A 23349-nucleotide genomic window follows, 5' to 3' on the forward strand; every position below is an offset into this window, starting at 1 on the left:
GCAGAACGGCAGGGTGAGGCTCCTGGGGAGAGCTGGTACACATTCTTCTTTGCTCGCCTTGTTCTCTTCTTAGTTTCCTCTGCCCTCCTTCCACACTGTCTGTCCTCCATGAAACTGAAATTCCCTACAGTACCTAAGTTAGATCCAACATGCTTAATCAAAATTAAATGAGTCTCCCCCCACACCCTGTGGAGTCTCTTATAAATTGCCATAAATAAAAGGAAAAAAATTCCTTTAATAAATTAGCTGCTTCATTGTCTAATAAAAAAGGCCTTTTAACCAATAGATTAAGCTTTTTAAAATCTGTAAGCATTAAGACCACTTTACAGGTGGGGAAATGTGAGCTCACATGAGGGGCAAGTTCTCTCTGTATCCTGTTTCCAAATAGGATTTGGCTTTCCTCAGTCCGTCTGCTTCTACTTCTGACAGTAGTCAATGTTTTATTAAAGCACACCGTTTAATGGCCTATTTCTATCATTCCAGATAATTTTCCACAAAACACCTGAGTTTCCTAATGAATGACATATGACAGCCACTGGGGCATTGCCTGCCTGCCTCCTCTGACTCAGCAGCCACTTTACCCCTCTGTTCAGATGCTCAGGAGCTTTTGAAGGGATGTGATCTGTGTGCTCTTCTTCCACTCTCATCTCTTCTCAAAATCCAAATGCAAATAACAGTTTTTTGCAGTAAGAAACTTCTTTCTGTGTCTTTTGTTTCAGTCACTTGGATTGTTAAGATGCCCATAAGTGTCAGGCCAGAAGCCAGCCCTTTAGCAGATATATACTTGGCCACTAAATGGAACACTTTCTTAGTAGGAAACCTAAGAAAGGCATTTGGGTTCCCCTGGGGTGGGAAAGGAGCCCTGAACCAGAGGCCCCTCATCTGGAGATATGATTGCATGCTATGGGGAGGCTAAGCTCTTACATATTCAAGGATTAAAGCAGATAAATTGATTTGCTTAGTTCTATTTTAATTTTTTGTGTAGTTTTTTTTTTTTTTCTTATTTTATTTCATTGGTTTTTCAAGTCAGGGTTTCTCTGTGTAACAGAACACAACTCTGGCTGTCCTAGAACTTGCTTTGTAGTCCAGACTGGCCTCGAAATCTGCCTCTGCCTCCAGAGTGCTGGGATTAAAGGTGTGTACCACCATGTCCAGCAGTAGCTTTATTTTATGGCCAGATTTATTTTAAAGATTTGAGCTAAGACATAGTTTTACTCTTTGTTTTGGTTTGTGGCCGCTGTGGCCTAGTCTACGTTGAAGAACATGCCTACTTTGCACATCACATGATTGGCATTGCTTCTTTCCCCTGGAATTGTTTCTGGGAGCTTTGTTAAGAAGAGTTGGTCACAGCAGTCCCTCAGCTTCACAAGTGTTGCTACAGGATGACTTAATAAGTATACGCCAGTAACAAGGGCCAGTTATCTTCTGACATCTGGCCAGCCAGAAATGAGAATATGCCAAAGGACTGGTTTTATCTAAATGTTGGATCTATTCTGGGTGTGGTGGCGCACACGTTTAATGCCAGCACTTGGGAGGCAAAGGCAGGTGGATCGTTGTGAGTTCAAGGCCAGCCTGGTCTACAAAGTGAGTCCAGGACAGCCAAGGCTACACAGAGAAACCCTGTCCCAGAAAACAAAACAAAACAAACAAGAAGCAATGCTAAATGTCAGATCTGTATGTACCTGCCGTTTGCTTTCATGGTGTAATGAAATGTTAAAGAAGAAAGCCTATCAATGATGCTTTTACTTTAAAAAATAAAAATAAAAAAATACTGTTCTGCACCATTGGACAGTCAGCGGAGGCCCTTGCACGTGGTGAGCCAGCCCTCTACCACAGAGCTTCACCTCTGGCTCCGAGATACTTCTTTAATACAGCAAAGCAGTTCTATTCAAGAGGGACTGAACAGGTGCAGAGACCACTAGCTACAGTAAGGTCTTGCCCTAGGTAAGAGCAGCTAATGGAGTTCAGTTCTGATTCCAACCAAGAAATAGAGGGATTTGTTGTTAAGGATTCAAGTCAATGGAGAGGAAGTAGTGTAAGGGTGCTCCTTGCCTTCAGACTCTTCGCCAGAGGCAGACAGGGCAATAAGATACTACCTTTAGGGAATTCTCACCCCACTGGACTCCTCAAACACAGGGGAGTCTAAAGTGTGACTTGGTCTAAAAAGTCTTGGAAGAGGTTGATGTCAGTTTGGTGCAAGGAGAGAATCTTCATTGGTATCAGAAGGCGCTCATAAAAGTGCACTCTGAGAAGCCTCTATTAATTATATCAGAGGCATCTTTTTTTTTTTTTTTTTAAGATTTATTTATTTGCCGGGTGATGGTGGCACACGTCTTTAATCCCAGCAATTAGTAGGAAGAGGCAAGTGGATCTCTGTGAGTTCAAGGCCAGCCTGTACTACAGAGTGAGTTCCAGGACAGCTAGAGCTGTTACACAGAGAAACCCTGTCTTTTTTTTTTAATTACTTATTTTATTATTTATATATACAGTGCTCTTCCTATATGTACATGTGCAGGCCAGAAGAGGGCATCAGATCACATTAAAGATGGCTGTAGTCACCGTATGGTTGCTGGGAATTGAAGTCAGGACCTCTGGAAGAGCAGTGCTTTTAATCTCTGAGCCATCTCTCCAGCCCCATCAGAGGCATCTTAACATGGTTTGTTTGACTTCGTTCATATGTAAGAAAGCTTAAAAATAGGTACAAGAGCGACCCAGGTACCTCCAGTATGGACCTGGGTTTAATACCATTGCTGTGGAATTTGCTAAAAATGAGGTTTCTAAGCCAGATGCATACCTGTAATCACAAGAGGATTGGAAACTCAAGGTCAGCCTATGGTACCCTGTCTCCAACCCCACCCCCAAGAAGATTCTGGTATGCTCTACTCAGACCACTGATAATTATTGTCACCAGACTAGTGGCATTTTAAAGACCACCTCAGTCAGAAAGCAAACTAGCATTTAAAAGCTTGTTTACATTAGAGGAAACCAAAACTAAATCTACCAGTTACCGTAAAGAAGAAAAAGACATTGGAGGGCAAGAAATGCGATGTTGGTGATAAAGCTAGGCTGCCAGTTTTCATCATTTTTTTGAGACATCATTGCCTAGGGCCCTAATATTTGACACCTGGGTCAGGGGTCAGGAGTTAGAGTTAGAAGGAGGGAGAATTGAGGATTTAGACCTGAGGTCAGGATTGGTGAGGTTGCTTGGAATTTTTTTTTTTTTTTTTTTGGAATTGATTTTTTTGTTTGTTTGGTTTCCTTCCCCATGTTGACTACTCATACTTTTTGTTTTGTTTTGTTTTGTTTTTGTTTTTTGAGGCAGGACTACTCATACTTTTGTAGCCTATTAATTCGAAATCCCAAATTTTTTTTAGTAAATACCATACACATGGCCTTGGCCATGGTATAATGTTTTCCTTAATGGTCATTATTTGTCAGTTTGTCAACTCCTAACTTGCTGCCTTGTCCTTTGACTCCTAAATTACTTGATTAAACCCAAACAGCCTTTTCCAGTAGTTGCCCTTATTTGCTCCCCTCTGGTCTGGAGGTGGATGCCTGACTGCACTGTGCACGGCAGAATTCCTCACCCCTTTGCTTCTGTCTAGAGTAGCTGTGCTGTCTCTGTTCCAGCTCCATCAGAGATGTCTTTGGACAAATTAGGGCTGTCTGTCCTGGTCTAGGGAAGTAGCTGAGTGGTAGACCGCCTACCTAGATGCTGAAGGTTCTGGCTCTGAGGGAGAGGAAAGGAGAGGAGGGGGGCGGGCCAAGGAACTCAATGGTGAATGAGTTGGCACCCTTTAAATTTTGGTTCTTTTTTTTCCCCCAAAGGCTCTTGGCCTCTTTTCGTTCTTTTGTTCTGGGCCGGGTGTTACTGACTGCATTACCAACCATTCTGCTAAACTGTTGATTATACTGAGTCAACAACGTTAAGCCCTTGCCCCTGCTGCTTGTTGCACATCCTGTGGCAGTCCTCAGGAAATCCTATTTTTTGGCATTGAAATGAATTAAAGGATTAAGTCAGTACAAGGGAGGGGGTGATAAACTCTGTTTGTCGGAGGAATTTACCACCCTGTGTTAGCAAAAGACTGCTCTCAGTCTTATATGGAGATAGAAAACCAAGGGGCCGCTTTGGAACAGGCTCTCTGGCCTTGGAGAGGCAAGCCTGGCTGAATGCTTTGATGTCCTTTAGTCTGGCAATGGCCCTAGCCCAGCTCTTTGATGCTTGGTAGCCAGTCTAACAAAATAGGGGCTCAGAGTTGATGAACCTGGTTCCCACTCCCTTACCCAAGCATTAACAAACCGGTTAGCTCTTGTTTCCTGAAAGCCTTTACAAATACCCCTTCACCAGCTGCTTCATGGAGGCACTGCAGCATATATAAGAAGCCTGTTAGGGGTGCATTGATTTCCTTTCATTTGTGGCTCTTAAGTGGCTAACAACGGTTTTTGGGTTTTGTTTTGTTTTGTTTTGTTTTTTATTCCTAGTGCTATTTATATGGAACTTAAGGGGTACGTGCTATGGTTTGCCTTACATTTTAGTTAACATTTCTCTTGGTTTTATTTTTCATGGGGTTTTCTCTGAGTTAGTTAGAAAATCATCAGGACAGAGTTACCAATACAATTTGGTTTTAAAGCTTCGTTAATTTTTTTTTTTTAAACATGTTCTATCCTCACCTACCCCCTCCTCTGATCCACTTGCTCCTTTAAGGTATTTTTAGATGTGATGATCTGGATTTCAGTCTAAGTCTATATCCATAAAGGCGAAGTCATGCTTTCCCAACTTCCCCGCCCTAGACACTATGGAGCTCTGTGCGTCCTGTATGGTACCTGTGACAGTGAGTATGGAATCAGCTGGCCCAGAAAGGTTGGAAAGCTTTATTCTTATTCTATAAAGTTCATAGATAAAATGGCATCTAAATGCGAAAATTATGGAATAGAAGTTCCTAAAACTCTAATCTTTATATTATCGATATATTTCTAATGATATGGAAATGAACTTCAGCCTAATAATGAGACTCATAAGATAGGCAGGAATTACCCTAACGACCCTCAACTGTTTGCCACCATTACAGAAAACATTTTAGTGTTATTTTTGCCTTTAGTTATTGTCCGGTTTGTTTGTTTGTTTTAGATTTATTTATTGTGTATACAATGCACATTAGATCACTGTATAGATGGTTGTGAGCCTCCATGTGTTGCTAGGAATTGCACTCAGGACCTCTGGAAGAGCAGTCAGTGCTCTTAACTGCTGAGCCATCTTTCCACGCCCCTATCGTTCAGTTTTTAATGTCCCCTCGTACATGTGCCTATTCTCGTAGGAATGTTTACAGAGCATGGCTACAGGATTTGTTTTCGTTGTTCTAAATTTTGTTAGTGTTCTTGTTTATTATTGTGTGTATATGGGGGTGCAAGTGTTGGTTCTTGCCTTCCACCTTGTTTGAGATAGGGCCTTCCAACTGTAGTGCTGGCTAGCTGCCTGTGAGCTCTCAGGGATTCTGCTGGTTCTGCTCTCGCTGTAGGAGCACTGGGATACGGACATGTGATATTTTATCTGGCTTTCTGTGGGTTCTGGGGAACCTTACCTTAGGTGCTCATACTTGTGAGCTCTCTACCCACCGAGCCATCTCAGTAGCCTTTCCCACCTTTTTCTAATGGCACTGAGAATTGAATTCAAGGTCTCACACGTGTTAAAGAAGTGCTCGGGCTGGAGAGATGGCTCAGTGGTTAAGAGCACTGCCTGCTCTTCCAAAGGTCCTGAGTTCAATTCCCAGCAACCACATGGTGGGTCACAACCATCTATAATGTAACCTGATGCCCTCTTCTGGCCTACAAGCAGACAACACTGTCTACTTAATAAACAAATCTTTAAAAAAAAAAAAGTGCTCTACCACTGAGCTATGCCCCTGGTTCTTCACCTTCTTTTCTTTTCTTTTTTTTACATATACATTTATATTATTATACATATATACAATAAACTATGTACAGCAAGAAGAACCATGAAACAATCAGGAATTATATAAATGTTACATTCATAGTGTTTTGGCTATTTATGTTTGGCAACCTTGAAGAACCTTGAAGAAAACATCTTTCCTATTTTGATGCATCTAAAATTCTGAATGTAAATCATTTATCTATCATATCTCATCTTTATCAACTTAAAACATCTTAACCCCTAAACAACTAAGCTTAATTATAAAACTAAACTATCTGGTCTTCAACTGCATCAGAGACTTGAGAAGGAATAAAATTACCTGAGTAGGAAATGAGAACATGACAGAGACAGTTTGCTACCTGAACAGTCACCCAACACTATAACATTGGAACATCATCTTCAGCCTTCTGGCCCAATATATCTGACAGACATATTTATGAGGCAGGCACTATTGAGGACTTGCTTACCCTGTCTTGGCAGAGTTTGGCCTTCGACTCTGCCTACATCCAAGCCCAGTGGTGTGTTTACCACGTTTGAAGCCATCTCCATAAGGAGATTCATTGATGCTCATCATGTTCTTTGAGGTAGGCTGGGTATTGCCAGGAGTTAACTTGTCTTATTGTCAAAGAATCTTTAAAATAATAAAAACATCTTTAAATGCCCTCTTCTGTAGGTCTCTGAGGTTTTTGAAGACCTTATCTATCTATATAATCATATTTATCTATTAAATCTAGGATGTATATTCTTGTGATTAAAAATAGACTAGTAATTGACATGACCATTATTCGATCAACTAACTTGTATTACTTAATCATCCTAAACAGCCTACAATAGCAGGCTTGTATTATAGTTGAGTTGTATAGGTACAATACTTGATGTTAAAGTATATATATAATGTGTGTGAAGAATAATCTTAAATTTGAATTCTATGCCAATGTATCAAAATTAAACTTATTTTGCATCAATATACAAAATTCTATACCAGTGAATTAAATTTGGGGGGAGGGGTGTTAATTTGGAGTCTTTCTATCTTTTTTAAGCCTCCATACTACCTAGACAGTTTAAATTCCCAGCATTACCATTTTGTTCACAGCCTAACCAGGATTTGTTGTCTGTGTCTGTCTGTCTCTCTCTCTTTAAATAATCAGTGCCATTTTGCATGGTAAGATGGAATCTCACCATAGTTTTGTTGTTTTGGTTTTTTCAAGGCAGAGTTTCTCTGTGTAACAGCTCTAGCTCTCCTGGAACTTACTCTGTAGACCAGGCTGGCCTCGAACTCACAGAGATCCACCTGCCTCTGCCTCCCAAGTGGTGGGATTAAAGGCGGGTGCTGCCACCGCCTCCGCCACCGCCACCACCACCGGCAAAAATAATCTTGTGAGTAACAATTAAGACATTAAATTGAGGAGTAGATTCAGTAATCTACTTCTTGTCCTGTCATCCCTATATTATTCTATATCCCCCCTTCTTTATTTTCAATCCCTATCTCCAAATCTAAGAAAGAAAGATAAAGGAAAAGAGAGATGCCCCTGAGTCCAAACTTGTTTTCTCTTTGAATAAGACCAACTTATAACCAACTCCCAATGAAAAGAAACATGTATAGCCCAAGAAAGCAACCAAAAACCTACCCACCCTACCTTAAGAGAAATCAGGCATCAGTCCCTTAAGGTTTTTTCCAGCTGATTTGTAGGGGGCCAAGTAAAATTGGGGAAAATGATTAAAGCAAGCTAGAAATAGCATTTGTGGTCCAGTTCTCTAAATGTTGAGAAATTCCATGCTTAATTAAAGTTCTGTGTGGGACAGTCTGAATTGCTGGACCATTTGGGATCAGAAGCTTGCTTCGGAGCTGTCCTGTTCTGATGAGAAACAGCAACTGAAGCATTTCTCACCTATTTTTTTAGATAGGGTGTCTCTCACTAAACCTAGACCTCACCAATTCAGCTAAACTACCAGGCCAGAAAGTCCCAGGGGTCCTCCTGTCTCTGCCTCCTTATCACTGGGATTACAAGCTTGTGCTACAATGCCTGGCAGGAGGTGGTGATCCTCAGTCAGGTCCTGTGCTTGCACAGAAAGCACTGTACCAAGGATGCTTGCTGTCTCCCCAGCTCCTCCCCCAGGTTTTAAAGTATCTTAACACAGCTCTAGACAGCAGGTTCCATCCCCATCTTCAGAACAGGTCATCTGCTTGCCATCCCAAATGTTCACATTTGTAAAGGCAGTTTTCTTATATGGGTTATTATTACCAAGTGATATAATGGCAGAGGCATCTAAGCTAGAAAATAAGGAAACCTATTTGCACCTAGCTTTAGAAAGGTAGCAAGATTGAGTGTAAATATATGAATTTTGTTTATAAATTGTGAGTGAGAATGACAGGTGAGTGAATAGTGAGTATGCATTTTAAGTTGGCTGTGGCCTACCTCTTACACCTTAAGATTGTGCCAAAGAGCTACAAAATAGCTCATCTGCTAAAGGTGCCTGCTTCCAAGGCTATTGATCTGAGTGAAGTCCCGAAGACCCACATTGCAAATGCAAAAAGCTGACTCCCACAAGTTGTCCTCTGATTTTTACACATGCCTTTGTGTTCTCACACACACACACATACTAAGATGGTTTTTTAAGAAGGGGGGGGGGCATTGGTGCCACAGAACTAGAAGATGGGGAAGAACCTCCAAATGATGACATGTAACTTAGATGGGCTTTCATTGACTCTTTGAGAGTTAGCAGTCTATTCGGCCCCTGACCATTGTTGTACTCAAAATGGGTTTTATTCCTATAATTTTTTATTTTTATTATTTTATGTGTGTGAATGTTTTACTCATATGTATGTTGCACTGCATGTGGCTAGTACGTTTTAAGTCAAGAAGAGGGCATCAGCTACCATGGGTGAGCCACCAGGTGGGTACTGGGAGTGAAACCTGGAGTCTCTGAAAGAGCAGACAGTGCCTTAACCACTGAGCCATCTCTCCAGCCTCCATGCTTTGTTTTAGAAAAAGAGAGAGGAAAAGGGCGTGTGTGCCACTATACATGTTTGGAGTCAAGAGGACAACTTTCATTTTTCTCTGGGACCCATCATGCTTGGCAGAAAGCATCCTAACCCTCCAAGCTTTGTTGGTGCCCCCAAATGAGTTTTTAAGTCTCTAGAGTTGAAGCCTGTCCAATTTGTTTGCTCTGTCATGCCTACTTTCCTTTTGTGTTCTGTATCTCCAGTGATAATATTGTTCAGACAAGAAACCCACTCAGATTTTTCTTTCTTTACTCCCTGTATTTAATCACCAGGGCCTTTGGATGGTACTTTTTACTATCTCTGAACTTACTTCGCTTTGAATACTTCACTCTATGCCTCACACAAAAAGTGATCTGGGAAGACCAAGATAAAAGCAGTCCTGGGCAGGTGGTGGTGGGAGCGCACCCAGCACTCGACAGGCAGAGGCAGGCAAATCTCTGAATTCAAGGCCAGCCTGGTCTACAGAGTGAGTTCCAGAACAAGCAGGACTACACAGAGAAACCCTGTCTCAGAAAACCAAAAAGAAAAAATAGAAAAAAAGAAGCAGTACTGGAAGTTAGGACTACAAGAAATACCTGTAGAATTTCCTGAGTTGGCATTTGCTATAACAAATACACAGCAGTCAGGCGGTGGTGGTGCACGCTTTTAATCCCAGTACTTGAGAGGCAGAGGCAGGTATTGTTTTAAAAAATTATCTGTATTACATGTAGGCCTGGCTAGCGATCAGTCAGGACACACAGACACTTGTTATATTTTAAAATAGCCTTAGTTAACCTGGGGCAGGGCAGATATCAGTCCTCTAAACTACCTCTCACAGTGTGGCAGGCATGGGATCCCTGCCTCAATCCCATACCATCTGCTTCTAATAACTTCTATCAAGCCACTTCCCATCCATAATCCCAAATACTTGCTGGTATTCTTCATCTGGATTCTCCATCCACGCTGCCAGCCATGTGCTTCTCCTCCAACTAACCCATGGTGGCCCTTCCTCTCTTCACTTTAGGTCTCTCCTTTCTTCTGGTGGCAATCCTCCTTCTTCCCAGAATTCCTCTCTCTCTTAGCCCCACCTATCTCCTTTGCCCTATCCAGGTGGGATTTTTTTTTATTAAACAAAAGGTCAGTCACACACTGCAAGCAGTAATTAGCATCAAAATACATCAACCCATCCCCCAACAGGCAGGCAGATCGCTGTGAGTTCAAGGCCAGCCTGTTCTACAAAGCAAGCCCAGGACAGCCAAGGCTACATAGAGAAATCCTGTTGGGGGGTGGGGGGGAGGCCCCAAATACACAGCATAAGCAGTTTAAAAGGGAGGTTTATTTCTGCTACATCTGAGTGTTCTTTTTGGGGGGAGTGGGGGTTGAAAGAAGGTTTCTTCGTGTAGTCCTGGTTGTCCTTGAACTCACAGAAATCCACCTGCCTCTTCTCCCGGCCCAGCTGAGATTCTTAACTCTTACATGATGACCTTAAAGTTGGGTCTCAGTATACAGCCTAGGCTGGCCCTGAACTCACTGTCCTTGTCCCTTAGTATCCTTAATGTTGTCCTTACAGGCTTTCAACACTATACCTGGCTTGAGCATTTTTTTCTGTAGGTAATGCTTAATTTGATGACACGTTTCATTATATGAGATAAGTAGTCTAAAGTAGAACATATTCACATGGTTTTGTTTTCCACCTGTTTCTGCCTCCTGAGTGCTGGGATTAAAGCCATGAGCTACCACTGCCCAGCTAACATATTCACATGTTTTCTTGAGCCTTTCATAAATGTAAATTTTTGTGTGTAAATGAGTTAACAAATGTAGTAGGAATCCAAATTCAGTTGGTTTTCTCCAAGTGCTAGAAAAATCTCAAAGACTGGATATTCCTTACTATTGGTATCAAATCTAAAAGTTCGATTTGCCTGGCCCTGTTACCTTTCTTTGAAGAATAAAAGTTATTTTTGGAAATCTGGTTTCCTTAAAGTTGCTGTTAATTTAAAAGTATGGCCTAATAAATGTTTATTATTAAGCTAATTATTATTACGGTGGTATTTTCTAACCCACTAGCAATCAGTGAAAACACAGACACCTGATGTATTTTAGAATAAACCTTCTGCCCCCCACCCCCAAGATAGGGTTTCTCTGTGTAGCCTTGACTGTCCTAGACTTGCTTTGTAGATCAGGCTGGCTTCGAACTCACAGCTGCCACGCCTGGCTAGAATAAACCTTTACCTGGAGCAAGGCAGATATTACCTCCTAAGCCATCCTCCAATAACTCCCAGCCTCCATCCCATTCCATCTGTTTCTAATAATTTCTATTTGGGCTACCTCCCATCCATAATCCCAAAGTACTTGCTAATGCTCTCCATGAGGAACTTCAGAATTCCTTCTCTGGGGTCCCGTGGCTCCTTTCCTATCCTGTTCCTATTCTCTGTCTTCCTTCCTCCATCCCATCTCTCCCTCTCTCAAGATTCTCTCAGACTTCTAAAGCCTGGGAACCTTAGCCATGCCTATCCCATTTGCCTGCCCAGGAGTATGGTGTTTTTATTGGTCAAACAGGAATAAGATTTTAGGCAAGGTTACACAACAATATTTGGGGTACATTAAAAGACAGCAAACAGTAATTAGCATCAGAATACATCAGACCAGCCTCCAGCACCTTAATAAGTGAAGTGAGGAATCTCAGTGATTGTCACCATTACAGGATATACTTGCACATGTAAAGAATGTCCTGTTTACTTGGGTGTACCTGCTCAGCTTTACCATTTTAAAACAGCAGTTAAATAGTCAAATTCAGGTATTCCTGAGAAGTGTGCTATATTTGATATTTAGATTGCAGATTTCAGTCATCCTAGAGATCATTTTTTTTTCTCCTACAAAAACTGTTTCAGGAGACCTTTTAGTATTCTTAGAGTTTTGTTCACTCAGAGTTTTGTTTTAAGTGGTTAAAATCCTTGTTGACCTGTTCATTGAACACAAAGGCTTTTCCATGCCTTAGCATAGAGGTGTCAGTGAACTTTTTCTTTGCTGAACAGTTTTATATTCTAATGCACTCACATCTTTTCAGTTTTCTGCCCCTTCACTCTCCCAAAGGTCAGTAGGAATCACGTGTGTATCAATTTACTAATTCTTTGTGCTAGTCTTCTGTCAGCTTTTCTTGACAAAATTTGCAGAAAAAACATAATAGTAAAATGTCTGGGGAAGGTGTCCTGGGAATAGAAGTAGACAGACAGATAAAAAAGAAATATCTTTATAGACAGTGTGGTCTGATCTGTGTGTCATTCATAGGATTGTTTGGAAAGAGAAAAGGAAAAGAAAGGAAGGGCTGATCCCTTTATGTTTTCATTTCCTGTCTCAGGACAAGGGCTTTAAGTCTCAAGTGCTGTTTTCATAACACTTCCCCCGACTTAGAAATTCTTGGACCGCCCAGTGCCAAAAACTTCGGTTGTCCTTCTCTGTCCCTGTCCCCATCCCTCACCTCCCCCCCCCCCAGGTTTTGTCTTAAGCAACAAAGGCTAAGTGAGCCCACCCCTGTCACACTCAGAGACTTCTGCTTTGTTCCTGTGTGTTTTCTTTGTTTGTTGTTTGGTTTTGCAGTTTATAGAAATGATTACTAAAGAATAACTGGCTATGGGTAAGATTGTGAATGCAGAGATTAGACAATTAGCCTCAATTCCAGATGTTTTTTGTTACTATCAGGTGACTTTCCAAGTATTTGGCGGTTATTAATTTTTTTATAGCAGTGCCATTCCTGTAGTAAAGTGCACACATAGACCTTAGGTGGACTATCCATGAATAAATATCACTTGACTGCCTCATCTAGATCGCAGTCCCATTCCTTCTTGCTCTTTTCTTTTCCAAGACAGGGTTTCTCTGTGTAGACCAGGCTGGCTGTGGACTCAAAGATTACCTGCCTCTGCCTCCCGAGTGCTGGGGTTGAAGGCTTGTGCCACCACATCCAGCTCAGAAATCTTAGTTTTAAAGCTGCAGACTCAAACACATGTTCTTGGTTCTGGTATAAAATATATTTAAAAACTAAACTGGGGGGCTGGAGAGATGGCTCAGAAGTTAAGAGCACTGACTGTTCTTCCATAGGTCCTGAGTTCAATTCCCAGCAACCACATGGTGGCTCACAACCATCTATAATGTAATCTGATGCCCTCTTCTGGCCTGCAAGTGTACTTGCAGGCAAAGCATTATATACATAATAATACATAAATAAATCTTTTTTAAAAAGCTGGGACTGGAGAGGTGGCTCAGTGGTTAAGAGCACTGTCTGCTCTTCCAGAGGACCTGGGTTCGATCCCCAGCACCCACATGGCAGCTGACAACTGTAGCTCTAAGAGCTGACACCCTCACACAGACATACATGCAGGCTAAACACCAATGTACATAAAATAAAAATAAATAAATAATTTTTTTAAAAGCTAAAGTGAAATTTTCTGCTGTTTTCAGCAGGTGACCCCTGGATATGCCTGTTAAGGCAGAATTATACTTAGGAGCCAAGTTACTTTGGCAGCCCAGGCTTTATACATAGGTCTCTTGGGAAGTTTAAAGCTGTCTGTTGTAAGAGGGCCTACAATGTCTGTCCAGAAGGGCCTAGGAGTTTTCGTGAGCACTGATACAAAACTTTATTTTTTGTAGGTTTTTGTTTTTTGAAACAGAGTTTCTCTCTGTAGCATGGGCTGTCCTACAACTTGCTCTATAGACCAGGCTGGCCTCGAACTCATAGAGATCTGCATGCCTCTGCCTCCTGAGTGCTGGGATTGAATGTGTCTACCACCACTGCCTGGCAAGAGCTTTCTACATAGGTTTCATTGAGAGTCTACAGCTGTCTATTGTAGGCAACGTCTGTCCAGTAGGATCTTTGTAGTTCCTGTGAGCGCTCATACAGAGCTTCTTCACACTAAAGATGACATCCTGAGAGTCCCAAGAATCTGAGAGTAGGATTGTTTATCAAAATTCTTTTTTAAGTAATGGAGTACAGCTGACACAGCTTCAAGATCTTGGGGCCTGGGAGATGTCTGAGTGGGTAAGAAAGCTAGCCTGTAAGACCTACCCAAAAGGCCGTCACCCGCATCTGTATGTTAGGATTTTCCTGAAGCTCAAGGCTTAGCACAGTGGCAGAAACAAAAGAGACCCTGCCTAATGAAGATTCAATGCCAAAAATTACTCTGGAAAGTTGTCTTCTGACTGACAGACAGAAACACAGACACAAAGACACACACACCCCAATCAACTATTTAAGACATAAAAATAACTTCAAGATTAATCTGAGCATGGCTACTAAAGATATAGGATTGTAGCACAGTGTTAGAGAGCCATCTGCCTGTGTGAGAGCCTAGGATGGAATCTCTCGCTTCAGTCATAGCACTAGAAAAAAACAAAAACACAACAGTGATTCTCAGAATGGAGAGGTGGTTAGCAGATAAAAATCCTTACCGTGAAGCCTGCTGTTTGAAAAGTAGGAAAAACTCAAATGTCTTACAACTCTCCATGACATTGTTGTTTTAACATTATTCTTTTATGTGTCTATGAGGATATGCCACAGGGCTAGGAGCCTGAAGAGGCCATCATAAGGTAGCCTGTAGTTGGCGATAAGGTTGAGCTGGAAACCCAACTTTGGTCCTCTGTCAGGAGCAGGAAGTGCTCTTAACTGCTGAACTGTCTCTCGAACCAACATCTACTTTCTCTCTAAGACAGCAAGGGTTAAGAATTAGGTTATTTAAGTGTAATGTGTAGCTGTGCTAAAAGTGCATATTTATTTGAGTCTGTCTTAAATAATTTGCTCAGGCCAGGCATGGTGGCACACGCCTTTTTTTTTTTTTTTTTTTGGTTTTTCAAGACAGGGTTTCTCTGTGTAGCCTTGACTGTCCTGGACTCACTTTGTAGTCCAGGCTGGCCTCGAACTCACAGCAATCCGCCTGCCTCTGCCTCCCAAGTGCTGGGATTAAAGGCGTGCGCCACCACGCCCGGCTGTGGCACACGCCTTTAATCCCAGCACTTGAGAGGCAAAAGCAGACAGATAGCTGTGAATTTCAGGCCATCCTGGTCTACAAAGTGAGTCCATGACAGCCAGGGCTACACAGGGAGACTCTGTCTTGAAAAACTAAAATTAATAATAATAATAATTAATAATAATAATAATAATAATAATTTGTTCAAACTTCAGGAAGGAAACTCTTGAACCGAACTATTTAGTTGAATGGACGTAAATACTTGTAATAACTGGTGTCTTGTGTTTGTTAGAATTCAGTATCACTGTTAGGATGACAACAATCAACGTGCCCCAGTTGACTGGTTTTTCTAATTTCATTTGAGTGCTTCGTTTTTCCATTTGTCTCTAAAATATCAGATTGAGTCATATTTTGAGGTTTTTTTGTTTTATTTTGTTTTTGTTTTCGAGACAGGGTTTCTCTGTGTAGCAGTGGCTGTCCTAGACTTGCTTTTTAGGCCAAGCTGGCCTTGAACTCACAGAGATCTGCCTGCCTCTGCTTCCCTGAGTGCTGGGATTACAACATGCACCACAGCACCCAACTGAGTCCTATTTTTTAAGGATCAAAACTAATGACATGATGATAGTAATTGATAACTTCACCTGATAAGCCTTTGTTTTCACTTTCATTTTTAAGGGTAAAATCAGGCTACTTCAGGCTGAACGTAGTGTACATTTCTGTTCTGCACTGAGGAGGCAGGAGCAGGAGGATTTCAAGTTTAAGGCTAGCCAGCCTGAGGATCATGGCGAGTTCCAGAGCAGCCTGCCTAGTAAGGTGTGACTCACATATGTAATCTCAGAACTGAAGAGACTGAGGCAGGAGGATAAGCATGCTTTAGAGGCCAGTCTGCATTACATAGTAAGTTACAGGTTAGTCTGGGCTGCAAGGTGAGACGGGTCTCAAAAGAACAGCAAACGTAACCATTTCTCACTTGCTTCCTCGTTTTTATTGTTCCTACCTAAAGTAAGTTGACTTCCTTCTCTGTATAGCACTGACCTTTTTTCCACTCAGTGATAATTCTTCTGTCATCAGTATCATTTTGCTGTTCAAATTAAGTTCAATGAAAACATTTTGCCAGGTGTGGTAGCACATGCCTTTAATCCCAGCACTCAGGAGGTAGAAGCAGGCAGGTCTTTGTGAGTTTGAGGACAGGACAGCCAGGACAAGAGAAACCCTGTCTCAAACCCGCCCCCCCCCCCCAAAAAAAGTTTTTTTTTGTTGTTGTTGTTGTTGCACTCATTCATCTCTGTGTGTTTACCCCCCAAGTACTACTTGCAAAATATCATTGGGTGGTGGTGACACACGCCTTTAATCCCAGCACTCGGGAGGCAGAAGCAGGCAGATTGCTGTGAGTTCCAGGCCAGCCTGGTCTACTAAGTGAGTCTAGGACAGCCAAGGCTACACAGGGAAACCCTGTCTCAAAAATAAATAAATAAGTAATATCAACATTGTTTCCCAATAAATAGCTAAGCTTTAAAGTTTGAAAAGTCGAGCAGCAAGATATAGTTCAGCCATTAAAGGTGATTGCTGCCAGGCCTGGTGACCTGAGTTCAATTGCAGTCCCTTAAGGTAGAAGGAAAGAACTAGTTCCTCCAAGCTGTCCCCTGAACTACATACATTAGATAGATAGATAGATAGATAGATAGATAGATGTAATACAAATTTTAACTTGAAAATTTGTTAATTTAATAACCCAGTGTTAGTGGCACACACTTTTAATCCCAGGCAGAGATAGGTAGGTTTGAGGATAGGCAGGGCTGTACAGAAAATCCCTGTCTCAAAAAAATAAAGAAAAAGAAAATTTGTTAGCTTATTGGTGTGTGTGTTCACTTTTTGGACTGGGAACTAAACACCCTTCCCCTCCTGAGCTAAAGTCCTTGTACAAAACAAATCTGACATCTCTGTGACTTTGAGGCCAGACTGATCTACAGAATGAGTTCCAGGACAGCCGGGGCTACACAGAGAAACTCTGTCTTGAGTCTTGCTCCTACCCCCACCCCCAAAAAGAGTTGCCTTGCTCATAGTGTCTCGTGACAGCAATAAAAACCCTAAGACAACATGAAATCCTGTCTCCCCCTCAAAAAAAATTTTTTAAAGCCAATCAGTAAAGTTTTATAAAAAGTTAGAGCAAGCATCTTATTTATTTATTTTATTTTATTTTATTTTATTTTATTTTATTTATTTATTTATTTTTTGGTTTTGTTTTGTTTTGTTTTTCGAGACAGGGTTTCTCTGTGTAGCCTTGGCTGTCCTGGACTCACTTTGTAGACCAGGTTGGCCTCGAACTCACAGCGATCCGCCTGCCTCTGCCTCCCGAGTGCTGGAATTAAAGGCGTGCGCCACCACGCCCAGATAGCATCTTATTTATATTGAGACAAGTTGGGATGCATATATAATTCTGAGACTGATTAGCTCTTGTTCACTGTAAGGTGCATATATAACTGGTGTGCCTTGATGTTCAGGGTGATGAGTGTTTTTCTCTGATCAACTTGAAATATTAACTTGGATATTAACCTGAGGCTGTGTGTCCAGCTTCTCTAGCATACTTTACTATGAGTGGTGGGCATGTCAGTGTTCTAACTCCAAAGACATGTGGGATATCTGTATCTCATTAATTGATAAACTTATGAATTTATCATCCTTGAATTTTTTAAAAATACAAACTTACTGAATTTCTAACATGAGAAAATTACTCCAACCTTCTCTTACTCGTTAGTATTTTTGACTGGGAAGAACAAAATATTTTTAGCATACTGCAAATAATCTTTTAAATGTATTGTCTTGTTTGGCCATCTCATCATAGGTTGACCTAATGTAATATTAGTGCTTCACCGAATATTTATTCAGTTATGAATTAGATAAATATATTTTAAAATACATTTTTAATCCCAGCACTGGGGAGGTAGAGACTGGCAGATCTCTGAGTTTGAGGACAGCCAGGGCTACACTGAGAATACTGGTCTCAAAAAACCAAAAGCAAAGAAGACAAACTTGTGTTTTAGAGATGGGCCAGATAAAATTAAAACTGTGCCTCTTTGTACTTGATGACTGTAACCAAGGTACCACCTTTGTGCGAATCTCCTAATGTGTAGTAGAGTAGTGGTGATAAATATCCTCCCCAGTATCAGGGGTGGGGCTGACATAGACGCTAGAATGCCTTGGAAGACACCGTTTCTTGTTTTGTTTTTTCTTTCTTTAGTTCATATATTTTTTAAAGGGTTGTTTGTTTCTGTAGTGCCCATGTTAACATTCTCTACCACTGAGCTGCATCTCCAGCCTTTGGCCATTAAACTTTATTCTGTACATTACTATAAAGCTTGCTGTCAGGTGGGATTGTGTCAGGCTTGGCGGTAGAGTGCCTGCTTGGTATGCATGAGATCCTAGATTTGATCTCCAACAGCAAAACGAACAAAGTCTATGCTTAAATGACAAGTAACAGGATGCAGAACCAGGTAAATAAATGCTTATATTTCATAAAGATTAATGTGCAAACTATTTTATCTTAGAAGAAAAGAGTATGGTAGCACATGCTTGTAATCCCAGCACTTGGGAAACTGAGGCAAGAACTCCCAAGAGTTCAGGGACATTGTGGACTACACAGTAAACATTGTCTGAAAACAAAAATAAAAGACCTAGTTAGATAAACAGAAGGCAGGGCAAAATACCTTTTCCTTTTATTCCTTAGTATCATTTTGTTTGTTTTCTAGGCAAAGAATGTATACAGCAGTTGGCTGAGAACACCAGGTATTTCAGAAGACGTCTGAAGGAAATGGGGTTCATCATCTACGGCAATGAAGATTCTCCGGTGGTGCCTTTGATGCTCTACATGCCGGCCAAAATTGGGTACATTGTGTGGAAAGTTGCAAACCAGTCTGTCATTAGACAGAGTACATATTGGAGCTAGAGGCAGGGAGAAGTTGGTATTCCTGTATTGCTAAATGGGCAGGATTTTTTTTTCCTTGCTTGCTTTTTGAAAGATCTCACTATGTAGCCCTGGCCAGCCAGGAACTCACTATATATATTAAGATCTGCCTCCCAAGTGCTGGGATTAACGGTGTGTACCACCATAGCTGCCATGGGCAGTCTTTTTTATTCCCAAACATTGTGAGCAAATTAAGGAAAGAGTGAAAATGAGTAAAGTAGGCCAATGGGAAAATAAAAATAAAGCATAATTTGGTAAACAAAACCAAAAACCAAGATAGAATTCATTATTTAGTGGACATTCAGATATAGAATAAGGCCATAAGACAGCTGTAGTGAAGTTGTTGTCAGGCCAAGTGGTGGTGGCACACGCCTTTAATTCCAGCACTTGGGAGGCAGAGGCAGGGGAATTGCCATCAGTTCGAGGCTGGCCTAGTCAACAAAGTGAGTCCAGGACCACCAAGGCTACACAGAAAAACCCTCTCTCAAAAAAACAAAAGACAAAAAACAAAAAACAAAAAAAAACCAAAGTGAAGTTGTTGTCCAGTTGTAGAGTTTGAGTAACCTACTGGCCTACAGAGCCTCAAAACATCCTGTACCCCAGGAGCAGCTCTAGTCCCAAGTACAATGTTGTGGTTTTGGGTTTTGGTGGGGTTTTTTGTTTGTTTGTTTGTTTGTTTGTTTGACTTTCTGGTCTAGAAAGCCAATTCTCTGGCTGTAGTAGAGAAGTATCCCTGTTACACAGGTCCTCTGTCCTCATAGTCTCCAAACTTACTGAAAAGAGGACTGAGGTCATTGCTATTACGTTTCAGGACAGGCCATTACCTAAAGCACACTTTATCAGAATTGGTCCTTGCCAGTGACATTCCTCCACCGTTGTGAAGGAATGACTACCAGAGAACTGAATAAACAGGAGTTTTAGAACCCTGAGTTTTAGGTGTTTATACTATGCCATCAGATATCCAGGCCAGCAAGACCTGGTACTGGCTGCTATTGAATACTTCTTTTCTTTTTGTGGGTGTGATTGTTATAGGTTTTGTTTTTCTTTGTTGTTGTGGTTGTTTTTCTTTCTTTCTTTTCTTTCTTTTTTCTTTCTTTTTTTTTTTTTTTTTTTTCCCCTCTCTTCAAGACAGGGTTTCTCTGTGTGGCATTGGCTATCCTGGAATCGTTTGGTAGACCAGGCTGGCCTCGAACTCACAGTGATCCGCCTGCCTCTGCCTCCCTAGTGCTGGGATTAAAGGCATGCGCCCCCACATCCAGCTGTTTTTCTTTTTCAAGGCAGGATTTCTCTGTATTGCCATGTCTGTCCTAGAACTAACTATATAGACTAGGCTAGTTTCCAACGGGGCTGGGATTAAAGGCAAGTGTCACCACGCCAGCTGCATGTCATGGTTTCCTTTCCTGTTTTCCCTCTGTAGCGCCTTTGGGAGGGAGATGCTGAAGCGGAACATTGGTGTCGTTGTGGTGGGGTTTCCTGCTACCCCCATCATTGAGTCCAGAGCCAGATTTTGTCTGTCAGCAGCTCACACCAAAGAAATACTTGATACGGTGGGTATCTTTGCTCAATACTAAGAGGGATTGTGTATCAGATGGTGTTGATCACCTGATGTTCCTGATCACTTCGGATTACTGGTGAGACAGTGACAGGCAGTGCTGTTTAAAATGGCTGTTTCAAAGCAATTGCAGCATCTCCCAAATCATCCACCAAATCCACTTCCGAGTCTAGAGAACTGTCTAGCTTCCTCAATATCGTTTTTGTTAGGGTCTTGATGGGTAGTCCAGGTGGCCCCAGAACTCACTAGACCCACACTGGAGATCCTTCTGGCTGCTGGAGTTGTAAGTGTGAGCTTCCTCACTCAGGCCAGCTTCCACCTGTACTTTTGTCTCCCCCGTGATGGGATCAAAACTGGGACCATTCTCTTTCCACTCTAGCTATTTCTAATATATGCTTTCTTGTTTAATATTACACTCAGAAATTTTCCTTTCTTCGGCCTTCCTCGGTGTGTGGCTGCTACACATTGGTCACAGCTCTACTTGAAGGAGCCTTGGCACCCTAAGACACCACACACACCCACAAACACACAGCGAGTTCTTTAAACTGATAATGGTTTCATTGTGGTTTGGTTGGAGGGATGGTTGATAATGTGCTTTTGATTTGTTTTTCTTGGTTGGACACAGGCTGCTCTCCAACTTACAGAGACTTGCCTGTCCCTGCCTCCTAAGTACTGAGATTACAAACATGTGCTGGGATACCAGCTAACCTCCACTAGTCTTTTTTTTTTTTTCCTGAGACGGGGTTTTCCTGTGTAGCCTTGGCTATCGCACTTTGTAGACCAGGCTGGCCTCGAATTCACAGTGATCTGCCTGCCTCTGCCTCCCAAGTGCTGGGATTAAAGGCTTGCACCACCACGCCTGGCAGTTCCACTAATCTTAAAGAATTTTGCAAATGCTTGTTTTTTAAAGTATTATAATAATTTGGTTGACATCTGTTTGTTTGTTTTTGCTTTTTCAAGACAGATTTTCTGTGTGTAGTCTTGGCTGGCATGGACTGGATTTGTAGACCAGGCTGGCCTCAAACTCAAATTGATCCTCCTGCCTCTGCCTTCAGAGTGCTGGGATTAAAGGCATGCACTTTTTTTTCTTTTGGTTTTTCAACACAGGGTTTCTCTATGTAGCCTTGGCAGTCCACAGCTGAAGACTTTTGACCTTTTTTCCAAATATCTACAAGATGAGATTTCTCTCATTAAAGAACATCTCCCTGGCCTGGGCACAATGTGTAGCTTTAGTAACCCCAGCATTTAAGTTGAAGCAGGAGGGTTTCAAGTTTGAAACCAGCCTGGTATATATAACAAAACTTTCTCAAAAAGAGCAAACAAACAAACAAAAAAATGTTTTAAAGGAAAAACATGGTAAGTTTTTTATTAGGACGCTTTACTAGTGATTGATTGTCATTCTTTTTTTGGTTTTTCGAGACAGGGTTTCTCTGTGTATAATCTTCATTCTTTAAGTAAACAATACAATGCTCCAGTACTGCAGCCTTCTCTTATCACATTCTGACTTTACTTAGGTGTGTCCAGGTTATTGATCCCATTTCTTTTTCTCTAGCTGATGATGCTCTTTAGATAGTTTTCCATAGATTTTCCCATTTTTCAAAATTTTTACTGAAAATTTTCTGTACTGATTTTTTTTTTAACATTATAATTACATCATTTTCCTTCTTCCCTTTTCTGCCTCCAAACCTTCCCGTGCTTACTTAGCTTACTCTCTGCCCCTGCTCTTATGCAGATGCATGGCCTCTTTGGTGGCTGGTGGTATGTGTGTATGTAGAATCAACATAAAATACAGACTCAATAAAACTATTCTGTAAAGTAAGAAGGGCAAGGGCATCAGTTGTGGGGAGGGCAGCTGTCCAAGAATACTCTCTTACTCAGCCATATAGTGTTTTTTCCTAAAAACCCATCTTATCCTTAGAATACAATTATATACAATACACACAATACACAAAAAGACTGTTAGAGCTAATAAATGATTTTTGCAAAGTTGGTAGGTAAAATATCTTTGTACCACATTAGTATTTCAGCAGTAACCAAATGAAAAGGGAGTCTCAGGGCTGGAGAGATGGCTTGGAGGTTAAGAGCACTGACTGCCCCTCTAGGTGATGAGTTCAGTTCCCAGCAACCACATGGTGGCTCACGACCATCTATAATGTGATCTGGTGCCCTCTTCTGGTATGCAGGTGTACATGCAAGCAGAACACTGTATACATAATAATAAATAAATAAATCTTTTAAAGAAGGAGCAGGAGGAAGGAAGAAAGAAAGAAAGAAAATTGGAAAGAAAGCAAAGGAAGTCTCAGGCCAGGCATGGTGGTGCAGTCCTTAGGCCCAGCACTTGGGAAGCAGAAGGATCACAAGTTCAGGACTAGCATGAGCCTTGTTTTAATCTCAACATCCGGTCAGGTAGGCAAGTTTAACCAAGAAACTCTTTACCTTATAAGCTAGCTAAATTTATACTTAATAGGTTGGGTGCAGTTGTGCACATCTGTGATCTCAGCTGGAGTTTGAAACTAGTCTTGTCAGCATAGTGAAATGTCATCTCAAAAAAAAGAAAAGATACAATGAACATTTAGATTTGTATGCCAAAAACTAAAACACGGCTGAAAACTTTAATAAATGTAAAGACAGTTCATGTTCATGGATCAAGAGAATGAATGTTGTCTGGATGTCAGTATAATTATCTACAGATCTAGTACAAATTCAATCAGAATTCAAGTTATGCTTTTTACAGAAATGGAAAAGCTGGCTTGTATGGAACTCAAATTTATATGGAACTAGTAGGTTCCCCCAGTGAGCTGAAATGATGTTAAAAATGAAAGTTGGAAGACTCACACTTACCACTTTTAAATCTAATTGCAATCCTGAATAACTAAAGCAACAGGCTTGAACCAGCACTTAGGATAATAAGCCTAAGCATCTGCTCAGCAGCTTGCTAAATGGGAAGCCAGGGTAGGCAGTGCACAGACG

General features: G+C 41.3%; 1 protein-coding gene across 1 annotated transcript in view; it reads left to right on the forward strand.

Annotated features, from left to right (window-relative positions):
* SPTLC2 (serine palmitoyltransferase long chain base subunit 2) overlaps nt 1-23349 on the forward strand; it is an 88256-nt gene that overhangs the window by 57733 nt on the left and 7174 nt on the right. Inside the window, exons 10-11 of the mRNA XM_084793199.1 lie at nt 18613-18748; nt 20245-20374. Coding sequence (XP_084649325.1) covers nt 18613-18748; nt 20245-20374 — 266 coding nt within the window. The remainder of the gene's footprint in view (nt 1-18612; nt 18749-20244; nt 20375-23349) is intronic.

This window comes from Acomys minous, assembly GCF_964271855.1.
Source record: "Acomys minous genome assembly, chromosome: 8".
NCBI lineage: Eukaryota > Metazoa > Chordata > Mammalia > Rodentia > Muridae > Acomys > Acomys minous.